This window comes from Drosophila ficusphila, unplaced genomic scaffold (genome assembly GCF_018152265.1).
Source record: "Drosophila ficusphila isolate 14025-0441.05 unplaced genomic scaffold, ASM1815226v1 contig_855, whole genome shotgun sequence".
In the NCBI taxonomy this organism is placed as follows: Eukaryota; Metazoa; Arthropoda; class Insecta; order Diptera; family Drosophilidae; genus Drosophila; species Drosophila ficusphila.
In genome coordinates this window covers 704,802-723,309 of record NW_025064807.1, presented here as the reverse complement: position 1 = coordinate 723,309, position 18,508 = coordinate 704,802, and the positions used below count along the sequence as shown (strand labels likewise).

At 36.6% G+C, this 18,508-nt stretch overlaps 2 protein-coding genes across 3 annotated transcripts in view; one reads left to right on the top strand and one right to left on the bottom strand.

Annotated features, from left to right (window-relative positions):
• Positions 1-12,441, bottom strand: part of LOC108100851 (rap1 GTPase-activating protein 1) — an 87,869-nt gene extending 75,428 nt beyond the window's left edge. The window contains exons 1-2 of one of the 2 annotated variants that reach the window (XM_043209364.1): positions 12,275-12,441; positions 11,884-12,214 (exon numbers count right to left, since the gene is read on the bottom strand). In XM_043209364.1, the coding sequence (XP_043065299.1) occupies positions 11,884-12,206 (323 nt within the window). In that variant the 5' untranslated portion in view covers positions 12,207-12,214; positions 12,275-12,441. Of the gene's footprint in view, positions 1-1,623; positions 1,964-11,883; positions 12,215-12,274 lie in introns of those variants that run through there. The other variant, XM_043209365.1, reaches the window with a different exon arrangement.
• Positions 12,442-16,583: 4,142 nt separating this feature from the next.
• On the top strand, positions 16,584-18,076 carry LOC108100829 (serine protease inhibitor 42Dd). The gene is made up of 4 exons (XM_017204898.2): positions 16,584-16,687; positions 16,750-17,591; positions 17,641-17,779; positions 17,842-18,076. Exons 1-4 carry the CDS (start codon positions 16,675-16,677, stop codon positions 18,042-18,044), a joined length of 1,197 nt encoding a protein of 398 aa, XP_017060387.2. The 5' UTR covers positions 16,584-16,674; the 3' UTR covers positions 18,045-18,076.
• The last annotated feature ends 432 nt before the right edge of the window (positions 18,077-18,508 follow it).

The following is an 18,508-nucleotide window of genomic DNA, read 5'->3' as shown; positions in this document are numbered from 1 at the left end:
GATTTTCGATACTCTAAGTCCTTTGGTATGTCCTTACTGCAAGGTTGCCTTTAGGCCTTTGAAAAGATCCACACTCTTTATAAAACAATTTTCAAGCCCAACTTTATACTTTTATCATAGTCTTACCTGTTTTAAAGATATGTACGTACTTATTTTATTAGTATTTGTCACTAATTTTAGTTAATCGCACTATTTGCACGGACACTTTTTGGTAAAATTTTTCGGCAGCTGTGGTCGCTTCGAATCATAAGTGATAACTCAGCACACGCTGCAGCTGCATTCGCCAAAATTACCAAAAATTAAACAACATTAATAAGGGGAATCGCCTATAAAAAAAAATCCACAAAAATTTTGAATCGTAACCGATTTAAACTTCAAAAAGTCAATGTTGCCTGTAGGCAACAGTGGGCATGAAAGGGTTAAAAACTTTTCGGAAGGGGGCTTAAAATTTAAACTGGCACCATCAATAATACCCAATTATGAAATTTTAAATTCTTGATTTTAAGTACTATGCTGTAAAACTGTTTGGTTAAACCACTTTAATTTATTTTACAATTAAAAAATGTAAATATAATGCTATTGAGAAATGTGCTTTTCAACAGTGGCCTTTATTCTCCCCCTCCATTTGCCACCCAATTCACGCCTGGCAAATACATTAACCATTTTCCATTTGGACACACCTCAACGCAAAACCCCCAACTCATCAAGGCAAATACAAAGAAAATAACTGAATTTGCGGTGAAATTTGTTAACTGGCCAACAAAAGTTGGCAATAGGAGGGGGAAAGCGGGAAAACCGCTGGACGATGCACCCATTATGACAACGTCAGTCAACCGCAGCGACCAAAGGAATGTGACAACAGGAAAATTGCATAAAAAAAGAGAGTGCTCTCGCTTTGGGGGAAAGCAGCCAAAGGGAATGTTCATCAAAAACGCATCTATCATTCGACAGATTGCGCAAAAGCTACAAAGACTTTTGGTACTGATCCCCACAATAACTTTAGCAAGTCAAAAACCGGAAAATTTCAAATTTCTTTGAAGAGCTTTAAACTACAACCAAACAATTGTTCAAGTGTTATGTGCTCTGCGGAATTTCTTTTAAGTTATGTTCAAGCTATCATTGGTTTTACATTATTCCTTGAACTCCAGTAAGAATCATTTATACTATTAAATTTTTTTCATCCTATGAAATAAAATTACCAGAATAATTTAATATGCCTAAATGAAACTGTTATTGGTAGTATAAAATGAACTGAATTAGTTAATTTAATCAGTCAAAGAAACAAAGGCAAAATGAAGTAAAGAACTCTCTTATATGGACTATAAATATATTATACCACTAATTTTGTTTATCCTGTGAAATAAAATTTCCAGAATAGTTAAATATGACTAAATGAAACTGCTATTGGTAGTTTAAAATGAACTGAATTAGGTAATTTAGTCAGTCAAAGAAACAAGGCCAAAATGAAGTAAAGAAGTCTCTTATATGGACATTATATATCTTATTTTTCTTTTGACGTGCACTAGCTTTCTTCGCTTTTAAAACACAATCACTTTATAATGACTTGTTTCCCCGTGCTTGATTGTTTTAAGGAACTGCCCCCCTTTTAATTAGTTTACCTACCCTGCTGGAGATGATCCCTGGCTGGCGCTCTTGCCGCCGCTCGTGTGAATGTGGCGCTGGGGGGGCGTGGGCTGGTGGTGGGGCGACGAGGTCGCCGAGACGGTGGGCGTGCCCCCGTTGGAGGAGGAGCTGCCGCCACCCACTTGCTGCCCCTGACCCGGCAATTTGCGCTTTGGTGATAGCTCCTGGGCATTCTCACAGACATTTTCCGTGTTGACGACCTGCTCCAGCATGTGTATCTTCAGCATGATTGATGGATTTGATTGACTGACGTGGTTTTGATTTTGGTTTCGTATTTTTGGTTTGAAGTATTTTTGGTTTTGTGATTGTTTTGTTTTGGTTTTTCCCTTTTTTGTTTAATGCTTTTTTAGTTTTTCACATGGGTTCACTTCACTTTTTTCATTTTGCTGTTAAGGAAAGGGGGAAAAATTTATAGGTTACACTTTTCAGCATGTGTTTTTCTTCCCCCCTCTCTATCTCCCTCTCTCTTTCTTTTTCTCTTTATCTTTTTCCGATTAATAATTAAACTTTACGTTGTGGTCACTTGAACCGCATCTTTTACAACCGTTGTGAAACCGAGTTTTATGTGGCTAGCAATAAAAGAATGGAAATTTAATAAGTTTCTGCTGCCCGACTTTATGGTCGTAAAACTCGGTGAAAAAATCTTGTCTTCAGAAAACAAAGAAAATCACTCAAAGGCAAATAAATGGAGGTTCTTCGGGGGAGTTTGAGTGCACATTATTAAAAAGTAATGCCCGAGCTGAAAAGTCTGCCCAGTAGAGCGAAGAAAAGCGCGTGAAAATGCGTGCAAAACGAAGAGGAGACAACAAACAACCCGCATATGTTTTCCCTGGGTGGGGAAAAGCCCCCGGGCAAGACCACTTGCCAGGGCAGTCACTTAAGCCCCACGCCTCCTTTCTCCTCCTTTCGGGAAACCTTCAATAAACCCCCATAAAGCGGCAAGGAAAAACTTCGTCGTGAACCTGCCCCACTGACAATTGGCTTAGGTCTAAAATGGGGGAATGAAAATGTGAAAATTTCCTTGCGGGGGTTGTGCGGTAGGAAAATCCACCCAAAAAGGTAATGTGCTGGCGCACGTGTCCAAGTGCCGCCGCCTCGGAAAAGGAGAGATGATTTATGATTTACGGCATTGACTGAAGGCATCTGGCCGTCAAAACCCACAAAGTTACTCCACCGATTCCCGGATTTTCCGTCCCAAGGCCGAGCATCTCGCTTAAGTGGTAATGTGCGTACATAACGAGAGTTGTGAATGGTATTATGCCGGGTTTTTGGGTTGGGGGGTGGCGATAAGAGGGTTAGTCAAAGGTAGACGAGCCGGAATTTGAGGAAAAGTGAGCCTGTTATGGCCAAGAGGAGATGAGCTGTACTTGCTATAAGCCACTTACGGCTTGGTTACAAAATGTGTAACTTAACTGCCGGAGGAAATTAAAAGCAGAAAGGGGAATAAGCTATCTGGAAAAACTATTTTTCTTATGTCTTTTTAACACTTTGCATGCTAAACACAAGCTTTGTTCGTGAATTTTTGAAGACCATAAAATAAAGTACTTTGTTCTTGAATGAATCGGTGTACAAAAATGACTTTACGTTATAGGAAAATTAACAGATGAAACGTATTAAGGTTAAAATTGGAGACTGTCAATAGTTTATTTATATCAAATAATATAAACTAAACTATTAAAAAGGGTTTAATGTATAAACATCTACAATTTTGTTTCGTTTTTGTTTTTATTTCATTAAAAACTAATTTCTAATTAACCTCAACCTTGACATTCCTAAGGGAATTATTTATCCATATAGTCTTTAGCCCCATCTAATTGATTCGATTTATCTTACACGCATCCGAGCAATATACACATTACCCAACTGATATGATTACTTCACTTCGCCCTAATGCGCCTTCAATGCCGTTGACCTAAATTGCCAAATCTCTAAATCTTCTCGGCGGCATTTGGCAAATCACTTGCCCAGATACAGATATACTTGTACCTCGCCTGCTCTGTAATGCAATTACCCAATGTAAAGCAAAATATATAATTCGTTTCGACTCAAATCGCATTAAGAGTAATCAAAATTTATGCGGCCATCTCTTTAAGCCTCAACACGCAACTTCCGTTGTTGCAAATTCGTCATTTCCGCAAAAAATAGCAACAGGCATTCAGGTGAGAATGATAAAAATAATAATGAAGGCACAAAAAAAAACCATAATCAACTCAACTCAAAATGAAATTCAATTACGTGGCGTAGAAAACAATTTTTGAGCGCGAGAGCAAAATATTTCTCTGGGGTAGTGTCGGCTGCATTATAAAAAACGCATATAGAATAATTTATTTAAATCAGGCTCAGTAACCGCCCCCAAGTCGACGACGACAACCTTTTATGGTGTCATGCAAAAAAAAATCGTACGAGAAAAAAAAAGAAAAATCTATAAAAATTTTATATTCATTCATTTGTTGTTGCGGTTGTTGGCTGTGGACAAATTAATGTCAACAGAATCGCGGATTGGAGGGGGAAAATCTGAGGAATGTGTGGGCTGCTGGGCTAATAGTTGATTCCAGTCTCTCAAAACCACCCAGTGGGTGGCCTTTTCATATTAGAAAATATGAGACGTGTGGAGAAAACTCAAGGGAATAGAGAAGGCAAGTTTGCCACCCAAGCAATGATAATTTTTTTATTGTTGCTCATTCAATTTGGCATTTTTATTGATGTGTTGTGATCCGAGTTGCAAATGAAATTGTGCGGATTTCTTCTCGGTTTTTATTTTGTTTTTCTGGCTCATATTTTGATTGGGTTAATGAAGCCCGAATTCGGGATTGTCAGAGGGGAAGTTGCTTATGTAAATACTTTGAAAAAGTTTCGATTCAATACACAATTTACGAAGAATAGGATTTCATGCATGGTTCACGCATTATATTTCCATTTATAATTTGGTTTTATTAAAATAATAATAATGTTCTTTTATTTATATCCATTTCTTACTCATTTAATTTTCAACAAATTTTTTCAGAACTATAGTAGTTTTAACCTTACCATAAATACTTTTCCACCAACTTCTTGAGTCAAAAAAATTTCCAGGAATAATCTCTTAGCTGTTTTTGTTTTGTCTTTTTTTTGCTGACTTACTTTCTTACTTTTCCTTTCCTTATCAATTTATCGCTGAACAATTAGTCAATGATAAGTGTGTCAAGAACGCGACATACTCAAACATTCGCTAAGCCCCTTTCATTTTTTTTTTTTGAATTCTCCTCCCAAATAATTGCGTCAACGTTTCGCAATCAAATTTCAGTTAGTACTTTATGGTTATAGCTTTGTGTCGATACGTCATAAACACAATGTTCGAGCTGCGGGCCACTAAAACAAACAATCTATTGAGTCACCAAGTAGAATATTGTTATTTTCTTATCGAAAATGGGCAGGGGGTTTCTTATCAAACCCTGAATATATGATTTGCTAGGGGCAAATTTTGGAAATTTTCTAAGCCGGTAGGGAGCACTCTGACAACATCCGGGGCTCCAAACGTTGGCCCATTCCACTTTTTTGGCAAGTTCAAAGTTTGGTTTCCTTCCGTGTGTACATTTCCCTATTTTCCTGTTAAGTGAGAGAATTTAGGTCTGAAAAATTTGTTGCTTGTTACGCCGTTACACGTGTTCAAATATTTATGCCTTGACAAATTCTGTAAACAAATTTGTCTTCTCCTCTCCGGCTTGGTTTCATATTGGGTACTCTGTTGTTTTTTCTCGTAGCCCGGCTAACAAACATCAACAGCTGTTGGCAGCCCAAGTTGCTCCGGTTTTCTGTTTTCTGTTTTATTTTTTGTGGGGCAACAACTTCTGTGAGAGGAATTCTAGTTGATTGCTACTTCTGTTCTGTTTTTGTTTCTGGTTTAGTATCGGTTGTGTGCTATAGGTATCTTATCTTATCGGCTGCCAATTTGGCTGAATAATCATTTTTGGATGGGCGCAACCTTGACAACACCCACCAGACCTCCTTTCCCTGTTCGCTGGCGGAGTTACTTTAGTTCAACACGGAAAATGGTGGAGATATTTCTGTTTGTAAGTGAAGTCTAATGGGAAATTGATGTAGTTGCTTAGTAGATACTGAAACTTTTTGGAGGGACAGCCTTTACACATGGTTTGATTTTATGGGGGCAAGTAGAGGTTTTAATTGTGAATGTTTTAATGCTTTGAGAATTATAACTACAGTGGAACTTTCCCAACTTCATTATTGATCTCCAAACTTAATTTGAGTTCATAGAAGTATAAGGTATTTTGTGGAAGTACTTTTAAAGTCGGTAGTCGGACAGTATAAACTGCTGTTAAAGCATAAATAAGGGTTTCTCAAGGAAGTATCAAAGAAACAAAATCTCAATTTCCTTTTTTTGATACAAAGGCCTTACCCAATTCATATCTTGTTACTCGAACGATATTTTTAGAATGTTTTTCTACCCAAAGAAGACCTTCGGAACACCTTGCTGCCAAATTGCCATAAAGTTTTGATTTACCACCCCTTAACCCTTGACTCCTGGTAAACAAGAAAAACTTCAAAGTCGAATTCATATCTACGACCTTCGCTTGTAATAATTCTCTAATAAAATTATTAAGGCGTTAGTTTCTCCATATTTTCAGAAGAAATTCAGCCACTAATCTTGATATTTTATTATTTTTGGCACAGGTGCGAACAAGTCGTAAACAAAGAATGAAAATAAAGAAAAATCGAGGCAAAGGCAATTAAAGTAAGCACTAAACATAGAAGCAGACGATCCCTGCCATCCGCCTGCATTTTCCATTTCCAATTCGGATACCAGCCATTTGGCACTGGGCCATGTCATGGGAAAAGCGGCGGCACACGCCCCATAAATTAAATTCGCGTGTGTTTTTCCACCAACAAAAAGGAAGGTGAGGTGGGTTGGGGAAAAGGGGGGATCTGGACTGCCGAGATAAGCAAGGGGCGAATACAAACGCATTGGCAAAACGGTAAATTTTGCAGCAGCCTACAAACGCCGAACGAAGATAAATAAGAGGTAGACTTAAAAAGTACCTTTTGTTTTGAATGTTTTAAGTCCAACAATTGGGAAAATAAATATTTAATTTAAACCTTGGTTTATTGTTAGTTTTAAAATAATTGAGTTTTATTAAAAAAAAACTTAAAAAAAATAGTTTATTTTATAAAACCGGTGTATTGAGTTATTTTAATCTGTTCATTAAACATTATTGTTGATATTACAGTTATTATATCATGTGGACAAATAAATAAATACAAAAATCTTTATTTTTATCTGGTTGTTGACTTAATCTTAAAGATGTAGTGTGCCATTTTTCTTTGCATTCGAATCTATGAAAAACACATCACATCCTTGATTCTTCGACTATAGGTCCGTCAAAGGAGAATCGAAAATCAATGCAGGCGAATGACACTGCGAGGTTTAGCCGTCTCTTTCTCACCCCCCTCTCCATCTCTTTCTGAGCCAAGCTTTTGTGCTGGCTGCACTTCAACTTGAACTCTCGAGTGACGGTGAGAAAGAGAGGGCGGCAAAAAGTAAGCGGGATGACAAGACAATTGATGGGCCAGACAGACGAAGAACGATGAATGGACAGGCGGAGAATCTGGGAGCCGGAGGAGGAGAATTCGAGAGGAGAATCAGAAGCAGATAGCAAGAGATGTGGCCAAAAAGCAGCTGTTTTCTTGGTATGTATTGTTTTTCTCAGCTTTCTGTTATTGTACGCATTTTCACACCGAGAGACAAGGCCAATTTGCCTCTCGAGTTCATTTACATTCCGCATCGCTGAGGTTTACTTTACATCCCGAAGAAATTCAATGGGCCAGCACTTCCACAGATTCCCCCACCCCCCTGAAAAAGATATCTGTCAAAAGACAAACATCCGATTCGGGCAGCGAGAATCTCTTCACGAATGGCATGAATATTTGATGAGCTGTCGTTTACCTTTTTCGCCCTCGGAACAAGCTGCATCAAAAATTCGGAGCCCCAAAAATGCAACAGGCAAAAGCAAACAAACCCAAAAAGAGCAGGGGTATCCAGGTGAGCAGGGAATGGGAGCAGATTGCCAAAAGCGGGCGATAAAGTGGAGGAGGTATTGAACTTTTGTGCCCCAGCGAAACATGGATGCTCTGGAATATACCAAGTTGATATTTTTTGTAACGATACTAAAAACTGGTAAATATTGTATCTTTTATCGTTATATTTGTAAGTTTGTTTGGGTTTATCCTTACTTAAAAAATTTGTAAATTTGTTTAAGCTAATATATCAATATTTTTTACTTATTATTGACGTACGCTTTCTTTAACTATATGCAAATATGTATGTAAGTATGTATATACTGAAGACAAATATAATTATTTTCGAAAACAATACTTCCACCAGCTGATGTCCATAAAAAATATGTTTTTATGATCAAGTCACTCAAACATCTCGTATTACCCAGCTTTTTCGAAAGAGCAACAGGAATTCCAGAAAACTGCAGCTGGCAAAGCAGTGAAAACAGAAAACAACCAAAACAGCAGTTGTATACTCGCACACACATGCCAATAAATATTTTTGCAAGTTGCAGCGAGACAAAAATCGAGAAAAAATTTAACGAAAATGAAAAGTCAACAGCAGAAAACACGGCAACAACAAACTGAAATCATTTCAGGCCAAACCCGTTTCAAAAGCCAAAAAGAAATTCACGTGCTCTGCAAATTTACCATATTTTTTTTGCCTTTTGCCGATGGCAATGCATATTAACAACAACAACAACCAGTAGCAAAAAATGGGAGGAGCAGAAGAAGAAGAAGCAACATTGTCATTTAACGGGACAAGCGAACAGGGCGCAAAAAGAGGCTGAAAAAATGCGTGAATTTTAATTTGCATATTTGCAAGTCGGAAACGAGAAAATCCAAGAGCAATAAGCGGTTTTTCCCAAAGGATATGAATCAGAATGTGGATATAAAAGTTCCATAATTATACTTTCTTATCGCGTTTACAGGCTCTCTAACCAAATTACATATTTACACACAGACATACATATGTATGTACATGTCCACATTTTTTAAAATAACAAGCCAATATAAAAAACCTGTTGAGGTTCATGATCTTTAGGTATTTTCACCCCATATTAAAAATTCGAATTTCAAAAACCATTTCCACTTGTTGAGGCAAGTTTATAACTTCAATCACCTCACACGACTTGCACATAAATCACAAAAAAATAAAAGAAACAAATACATTAACCGATCGCAGGATGATAAAATTGAAAATATAAAACCAAAAGCACACGTAATAATCATGCGTGACGCATTTTAATCGAACTCCAAAAACACAAAAACCTCGGAAACCGGCAAAAACGAGATGAAGAAAGAAAGAGGGAAAAAGACGCTAATACGGAACGTTTTTTTTTTTTGTTATTTATTTTTATAAATATTTCTCGTTTGTTGTTTCTTTTCAGAGCTTTGACATTTGTTTGTGGTGATTATGTTATTCCGTCATTTTTTGCACTTGCTATTAAATGCCATTTTGCCATGTAATTGAATTGCACAAAAAATTACGCGCACAATTTCACTTATTTTCAACACTTTCTTCGCTCTTTTTTTGGATTCTATGCTCATTAAATTTCAATTTCAGTCAACGATTTTTGTTTAAAAATTTCACTTTTAGGTACGTGCGGGTATTTATGCAGCCGTTTTTGGCAGCTTTATTTTGTTTTCGTTTTTTTTTTTTTCTTGCCTATCTTGACACCTTCGCCACTTTCGCTTCTAATTTTTTGATAAGGGACACAAATGCGATTTCAATTTGGCTGCTATTTAAACGCACACAAAAATTCGTTAACACCTTACTTTGCTTTGCTTATTGTTTAAAATATTTTTGATTTTATAACAACAATTTGTTATTTTATAGAAAAGGCAATAAGAAACTTGAAGTACTGTCATCAGAAACATGTAAGGGCCTTTCTGAATTAAAATTGGTAGTTTTAAGATCTCTTAAAAATTTGTAATTTGGTTTTTGAATTACACAAGTCACACAAGCTTTAACTAATGTTTCGAGCACAGTTTTTGTTAGATTTATTTTTTATACATTTTTTACATTTTTGAAAAAGATTACCTCAACACTTTCACGTTTTTCAAAAATTCGTACAACGACCTAATAGCTTTTTGATTGTTTGCTATATTTCTTGCTTTGTTTGTTTTGGTTTTCTTATTCCGCGCTGCTCTTCTTTCAACTGTTGCTGCCAATTGGCAACTGCTTTACATTCTGCCGTTACTTTTTGACTAGCTAATGAAGAAGAAGAGGCAGAACCGGAAACCCGAAATATATTACGATTCCTGTTCCGATTTCCGATTTGAGGATTTCGCGACGCAGACGCGCGATACACACACAGGAAGGCCCGGTTGTCCTCGCACACGCACACGAACAGTCGGACTCGCTGGCTCGCACGCCCACACGAGTGGATTTTCAAAACGACTCTGAGGCGAAAGACAGAAAAGCTGGGAGTCTAGCCCCAATGGAACTGGCAGCAACAACAACCACAATGCCGCTCGCACGTTGCGCACGAAGCTCAGATTTCACGTTCCCCACTTGGAATACCATCCACAAACCGGCTCTCTCTCGCTCTTGCTCTCGTTGGAAGAGCGACAGTATAATTGGGGCCAAGATATTAGGCAGCGATAGAATGCTAACATCCTTGTAAAACTTTACTATGGCTAATTAATTTTGCCTTCGATTAGGGCAAAAGGTGTAATTTTAATGTACTGCTATTAAATTAGTTTAATTTAATATATTTTATAGCCGAGTTCTGAATCCCCTTTAGAATATTCCCTATATTTTCAGAAGTAATGGCTGGCTGGTGCTAATGAATTGACCTCAGTCGTAAATGCATTTTGCTTTTGAGTGAGAGAAAGAGAGAGTGGGTGGAGTGCAGTTTGTTGTTGTTGTTCTCTTCTTGCTTTTGTTGCTTCATGGGGGCGAAATTCTTGTTTATTTACATTTATTTACATTCCAAATGCGCGCAGTTTAAGCAAACAGAAAGAGATGGTAAATGGGCGGAGGGTGGGTTGGTTTGCAGAGAGGGCCGGGGAGCAGCCCGCATTAGCTAAAGTAAACAATTTGGAAAACAATGCAATTCAAAGGAGCCGGCGTTGCAGTTGCAAGTCGGATATTTGCACAGTGTACCCCAAAAGTATGCAGAAGGCAATGATTTCCCACCGCGGAGAGATAACGAAAACAAACCGAATAACCGGCGTGGGTCACAAACAAATACACATGTAAATAGAGGCACGAGTCGAAATCAGTCGGCATTCCATATGCTTTTTGTTTTTAAGCCGCCTGAGAGAGTTATGCTCCCACAGTGTCTGCCTCTCTGTTACTGGAATAACAACATAAACAGTTTATTTTTTACACTGTGCGAAATAAAGTTGAATTTTTGGCAAAAGTAGCAGATCAGTCAACATTAACACTCTGATAAATATTTTGGTTGTTCAATCTTTTAAATTGTAAATCATAAAAGAAAGAAACAAGGAAATCGTAAAGCCCTTTTTAGTTTGTTTAAAAACTTACCTATCCACAAAAACTCAACATTAAATATTTGTAACTTAATGACCCTTTATTGGTTCAGTTCAGTGTATAAATATTTCCATGCTCCACCACGCGCTGTGGACTGGATGTGGATACTGGAAGTACAACTGTTTACCGAACCAAAAACGACAACATTAGCCGAGAGAGCGGTCCAACATAATCACTCTCCCCACTCTCACGAATGGTCTCCACAATCCACAAAGTGACGTCGGCTTTTGCGGCGGCGTATTGCACTTGTTCGCTCCTCTCTATCATCCACATGTTTATGGTTGTTGTTGTTGGCTGATAACGAACAGCTGATAACCGCAAGATAAACCGCAGCTGCGAGGGGCGTTTCGAAAACCAGAAGATAGATAACCAACTGTTGCATGCCCCACATTTTTGGGGTTACACTTCAAACGGATTACCGCTAGACAATGGATGCCACTTACTGGGTTTTGTTGGTTTTTTAGGTAAATGGGTGGGGAATGGGTGCATATATTTGCATTTGTAATGAGAATTTATAAAAGCGGGAATTCGAATTCCAATTCAATTGTTTCTTTGGTTCATAGGAGTAAAAGGAAAAAAAATGTTTGCCGGTAAAACGATTTAAGCTTTTATGTCTTACAAAAGAGCTCAAAAATTAAAGTACCTAAACTTTACCATTTATTCTTGGATTTTTGTTTAACTCGACTTACCTTAGTGGTTCTGCCAGCAGATCTATATTTTCGCAGCTTTCCATTTCCAGCCGCTGATATTGCAACTGCCTAGCACTAGAAGTACTTGATCTTCCGCCAGATCCTCCCACAAATGTAGCCGAGTTTGATGAGTGGCGACGATACTCAGCAAAACTCTCGCTCTTGCGGAGACCCGGGATTTTTCCGGAGCTATTGCGCCAATACTTGATCATCCGGTGAAGGGCCTTGGGCGAACTGGTTGCCGATGACGACGAAAGTGATATTTCACTGCCACCCACAATAATTGGGTGGCCATGGTCAACCAAGGTCCTGTAGGAACTCATTTTTTCCACTGAAAATAATACAAATTAAAAAATTTTCTAATGAGTAAAAATATATAAATAATACTTACATAGGTTACAAACTTTTTGTTTATTCAGCTTTGCATCTATTAATTTAGTAATCCATTCTCTGTATGTAGGTATTATTTTCCCTCTTCTGCCTTATCTGAGTTGTTGTAACTCATGTGGTATTTTATGGATTTTTTATTTTTATTACAGATCTTATAGGCTAATGATTTTATTTATTAAGGGCGAAAAAAATATTATAAATTAAAAAAATTAAAATATTTTCTCTTATCACCCATTAAATGCACTATTAGTAACAATTTTATTATCAGACTACTTTTTGCATAATTAAAGTTCGTTTTGCTGCTCAAGTCGCGTTTCGATTTGGGTTCGTTCGGAAGTCGCGTCGCGCCGCCTTCGATTTTCCGACTGACCGCAACAAAGAATCGGACCAGAGCCCCCAGAACAGATTCAGACCTCCGTAGAACTGAGAACCGAGAACCGAGCTCCATATTATCTGGAGCACTCGCCCTCGCTCTTTTTTGCTCTCCCTCTCCGGCGGCTTGATTTCCATTGTTTTTATAACTTCGCACGTTTTATTGCAAAGTTTTTTTTTTCAGAAACTACTTATATTTCTTGCAATTTCATTATTGCAATCGTACCTGGTACTTGGGAAAAACTTGGAGCATATAAAGATGGTAATCGTAATAAGTCGCTAAAATTGCTTAGAAAAAAATCTAAATTGAAAAGAATTAATAAAACAAATAACTAATTAAATGTAATATTCAAGATTTTAAATTTAAATTGTTTTTCAAAACACTAATTTCTTATTCTTTTCTGTATGCAAAGTATTATTAATAGTTAATTTCACTATTTAAACACCTTAGCTAATTTTATGGTGATAATCAAAACACATATTTTTGGGGTAAGAGTCATTCATTACCATATACTAGGTATTTTAATTTTCTTGAGCTTAACTTAACCGTTATTACTTGTTTTGCTTTGCATTTTAGTTTTATTTTTCTGACGATAAATGACCGAGCTCTGATTCCGCTAACTCAGCTCGTTTTCATTTTACTGTCGATATAGAAATTAAGTGTAATTCGTATACGCAGTCGTTAAAATGTATTTTTGTTTATCTTTTCCAGCTATCGGTTATCTTAGGTCTTTTGATCCGCCCCTTTAAACACGCCCCATGAATAGAGCCCATTGTCTAGTTCAATGCTCCAATAAATCACCGCAAAGACTTTAGTTAATCAATAAAACAATCCATCAGCGTTTTTCTTATCTCTTGAGAGGCACAACCTTACACTCTTTTGACATTTCAGGTGCTGGAAAATTTAAATGCCCCTTAAAGAACAGATTTCACGCAGATTTTCCCAAACCCTCTGGCTTGTGCAATCGGGGAAAATAGTGGCAGCAGAACTAGGACTTAAGTGTATCATCAATGCATCAATGAGTCAAGCTGGGTTTACGATTCTGCGGGTCACCGACGAGAACTTTAATGGCTCTCGAAAAGGGGGCGATAAGGAAACAGACTTCGGGGCGTCGCAATATGGAATTAAATGGGAGATGGGGATTGCTCAGTCACAAGGGGATATGGAGATAGTGGGGAAAAGCGGTTCAGCAACTGCTAAATGCCGCGGCAATTGAGTTATCGAGCAATCGAATACGCAGCAAATCAGATAAATCAAAACATGCAAAACAAATCGCATGATAAGAAAGCTGGAAAGTTGAAAATGAAAAAAAAAAATAAAATTCAACGACTGAGCAACTGACATTGATGTCTTTTGGATACTCTAGCTACTATACTTTATATATATAATAATATAGTATCTAGTATGTTATAGTACAATAAAATATTTAAAAAAAAAAGCCATCAAATTTTCTGCTACCTATCTATTCATAATATAAATTATTTGTATATTGAAAGTTAAATGGTTGAGTTAGGGCATATCATTTTAATTTCGGTGTTATCTAACGTCCTGGTTAATAAACAAAACGTCAAGTAATTGGCATTTAAATAATTGCAGCGTCCAACCCTGCTTACTTGCCATATGAAATGATCTCTTAATAATCAATGATCTTTCAAGAGTAGCAAAAACGATATAAAATGAAATCGAAAACCCAAATTGAAATCGAATTCGCAGTTGCTACTGTAACGGTTTCGGCCACGCGAAAGCCGAGAAAGATTTATCATGGCATTTCCTTGATGACGATACTGAATCACCCCCTGGCATTATCCCCCAGTTCGACCCCCTTGACCACTCAAACTATGTGTGTGCGTTGTCAAAATTACACTAAAGCGGAAATCGCCTGCTCCGCTTCAGTGCCAATCGACAGAAGACAGCCGAACTGACCACAGAGTAAAATCAAAACAAAACTGCACTGCCTGCAGTCTCAGATAACTACACTGATACAAAATCGGAAGATCTTTATAATAATTTTTATTATAAATTTTACTATTTGTTAAATTTTTTATTTTTAAGAAAAAATTGTTGGGATATTTATATACATATATTTTTTGACCTTAAAAATTTATTTAAATTTACTTATTCAGTTATGTTGAATAAGTAAATTTAAATTTAAAAAGACACGAAAAAGTAGGCGTTTAGTTGTACTGATTAAATGGGGTTGAAAAAATTATATAGTGAAAAAATGGTATAGCTATATTTTAATAATTTAAAAATATTAATAGTTTAAAATAGGTATGACAATATCATATCATATCGTTAGTTTCCGCGCAGATATAATCTAATGTTTAAGAGTTTCATCGCTTTAAAATACACAAAATTTAAGATAAAAGTAAATAAATATAAAGTACATCATAGAACAAATTTAAAAAAATAATTAATCTATTTATCTATTTAAGATATTTTTTTCTAGTTATAGAAGAGGGACAAAAAGGGGTTTCGGGATGCAGACACGCAACACCCGCGACACTCGACGACATAAATCAAGCTCAGAGAAAAACCAAGTGAAGGAGTTGGGGGCGACTGTAAGGCGAGACACTTGCATTTTGGTCCGGCTTTTTTGAGGGGTTTGAGGCAAACATGTCCGAACTGTCGGTAGTCTGCCCCTTTTTATCTGCCCCCCATCTACCACCCACTTTTTAGCAACTCCCTCTGATTTCCCCGATAAGCGAAAATGTGCGTAACTGAGAGAAACGTAACACTGGCAGCACGCAAGACTGTGGTCTGCACTGAGAAAAAAAGGTAAATTTAAGGTTAAGATACCCTCAAAAATTATTCATAACAAAATGTTGAGCTCATTAGACTTACAAAAAAAACCTAAATTAACTTCTTCTCAGTTGAAATAATACTTTGAACAATAAGTTCGGCATTATCATGCAACAAAATGAATAGATGAATTTAGCATATATCTTTGAGGTATTTTAACATTTATAAATTCAAAAAAAATTTTGTCTGAATGATACATTACTTTCTTTGAATTATTTGATTTTAATTTTTGAACTTAAATATTTTTTATTATCCCGATAAGATTCTAAGTAAGTGGTCCAAACTTAAGTTTCAATACAAAACCTTTTACAAAATACACAAACCCTTTTATCTTTTTCTTTACCGCATCTACCTTCGCTGTTACATTTATAATATTGTTATATTTCATATTTTATTTTATATTTAAAATTTGAGCAGTGCAAGTCAGAGCCGAGGTTGACGTTAAAATTGGAGAAGGAGTCTCAAACTGAGTCGAAGACCGAGACTAGCGAACATATTTCATTCCATGGACATGAGACACGAGACTGCGGCTTTAATTGACATGTGTTCATTAGAAGCGACGGAGGAAACGGGTTTGGAGTGGGCAACTCAAAGAGTACACGAGGATTTATTGGGGATCGTGTTGAGATTGAGGCTGCAAAAAGTGTGATCCATTTGTAGTTATTGAAAAATATCACTGCATCATACAGTTTACTAGCATAATTACACCTGTTAACTGGAAAAAACATGGAAAAAAAGAAACACCGTTTCTTTATGGCTCCAAAAAAAAACAATACATTGCAAATTGCTATAAAAATATTTTCAAATAAATTTTTCCATGCCGAATCGGCGTTAATAATTTTTTCTAGCATGCAGATTTGTATTCGATAGATACAAATGCTAACGCGGCGTAAGTTATTTTTTAAAATTCTGTCACACTCATTCTAAATCGGTAACTGATGATTGATCAAATCGACAATAAAGTTTCTTTTAGTTTAAAAATAAAATCTTACATTTTAATAAAATATTTTACAGAGCCGGTCAATATCAGATTATGTAAAATATTGATCATAAATTTAAAACGAATATATTTTCATGAAAATATTATTATACCACTTTTTTGTTTTTTTTAATTGATTTTCTAACAATGACCATTTCAAATCGCCGCGTCGCCCCGTGCTAAATTACATTTAGCCGTTTCGCTTCCCACCTAATAAAAATTCTTCACTCTAGAAGTCACTTTTCAAATGAAATACTTGAGTGAGTGGTATTCGCAGCAGCGACAATTTGTATTTCTTTAAATTTTGTACATCCTTTCTCAGTTTTTGCTTTGTTGGCTACATCAGTGGCTTGTCGGTTCAGCGAAGATTTTTACAACATTTTAGCCAAGGAGAATGCGAACAAAAATCTTGTTATTTCACCCGTCTCAGTAGAAATTGTAATGAGCTTGGTCTACATGGGAGCATTGGGTAAAACGGCTCAAGAACTGAGAAACACTTTACAATTACCTACAGATAAAGATGAGTTGGCCAAAAAGTACTGGCGGTTCTTTGGAAATATGCGAAAGCTTGAAAGTTCACACAATCTTTATCTGGCAAATCGTATATTCGTCAACGAGAAATTTCCCCTTGTGGCGAAGTTTGTTCAGACGGTGCGAAAGTCCTTTAAGACCAGAACCAGGAAATTCAACTTCGATGATCCTGATAAGACGGCCTTGAAGATCAACCGTTGGGCTGCTTATGAGACTCACGGCAAAGTCCATGACATAATATCACCCGTCGATATAAGTCCTGATCTTAGCGTTATTCTGGTAAATGTAATTTACTTCAGGGGCAAGTGGGAACATGAGTTTCCGGCAAACCAAACCCACACTGCAGACTTTCAAGTGTCCAAGAATGAAATCACTCCGGTTGAAGTGATGACCATGTCCGGTACCTTTTTGGCTGCTAACTTGGCCGAATTGGATGCCAAGGTAATCGAGCTGCCGTACCAGAAGTCAAACCTATCAATGCGCATCTTTTTGCCCAACAGAGTGGATGGTCTAAGCAAACTGGAAGAGAAAATAGCAGGATTCTCTGGGCCATTGAAAGAAACTTCTGTGAATGTTTATTTGCCCAAGTTCGAAATAGAGTTTAGCACGCGACTCAAATCAATTCTACAAAAGGTTAGTACTTAGTTTGTGAAAAGTGTCATTGATTAATAGCTTCGTTCAGTTAGGAATTCGAGAGGCTTTCAGTCCTTCTGCGAACTTAAAGGACTTAACGAGAGGACTTGGAGTGAAGATCGATAGCATCCTGCATAAAGCGTCCCTAAAAGTCTATGAAAAGGGTACCAAGGCCTTGGGAGCCACAGGTATTTCATTATTCAATTGTGTGGAGTACCTACTCAAGTTTTAATTATTTGTTGATTTATAGATGCACGTGTCCGCAAAAAGAAGTCTTTGGATCAACTTAAAAAGCCTACCATGGATTTTATTGCCAACCATTCGTTTGCCTACTTAATTCATGATCAAGAAACAGTTTACTTTCAAGGCCACATTATTGATCCAAAATTAAATTCTGATGAAGATGAAAGTAAAGAGTACGAGATAGCTGAATCATATTCTGCAGAAATATAAACCCTTTTTTCACTTAACAAGTATTTATTGTTTATTGTTCAAAATTCAATTATAACCTTGTAATGGGAATTTTAGAGTTACTTTTGATCAAAATTGTTTTTTCATCTTGTTTTTATATTAATTTTGGTTTGTTTTCATTTTGTTTTTCGTTACCTTTTTTTTTAATAACAAGCCACCTATTTTCAAATTGTAAACTTCTACATAGGAAATTAAGATTGTTAAAGTACTTTCCATAAAATTTTAAATACCTTTAAGATACTAACTGAGAAATATCTTATGACTGTTATTTATTCCTTTTTCGCTTCCTTTTTCCTTTTTAAAATCTTTTTGAGTATTTTAAACTAAACTCTTTATCCAAAGTAAGTCGCCAGATAGGAAATTTCAAAGGTTCCCCTCCCGAAACCTTTTCACGCCATGTGTGCTTCGACTGCTAAGCCAAACCTTTTTCCTTATCCTCCATTCGA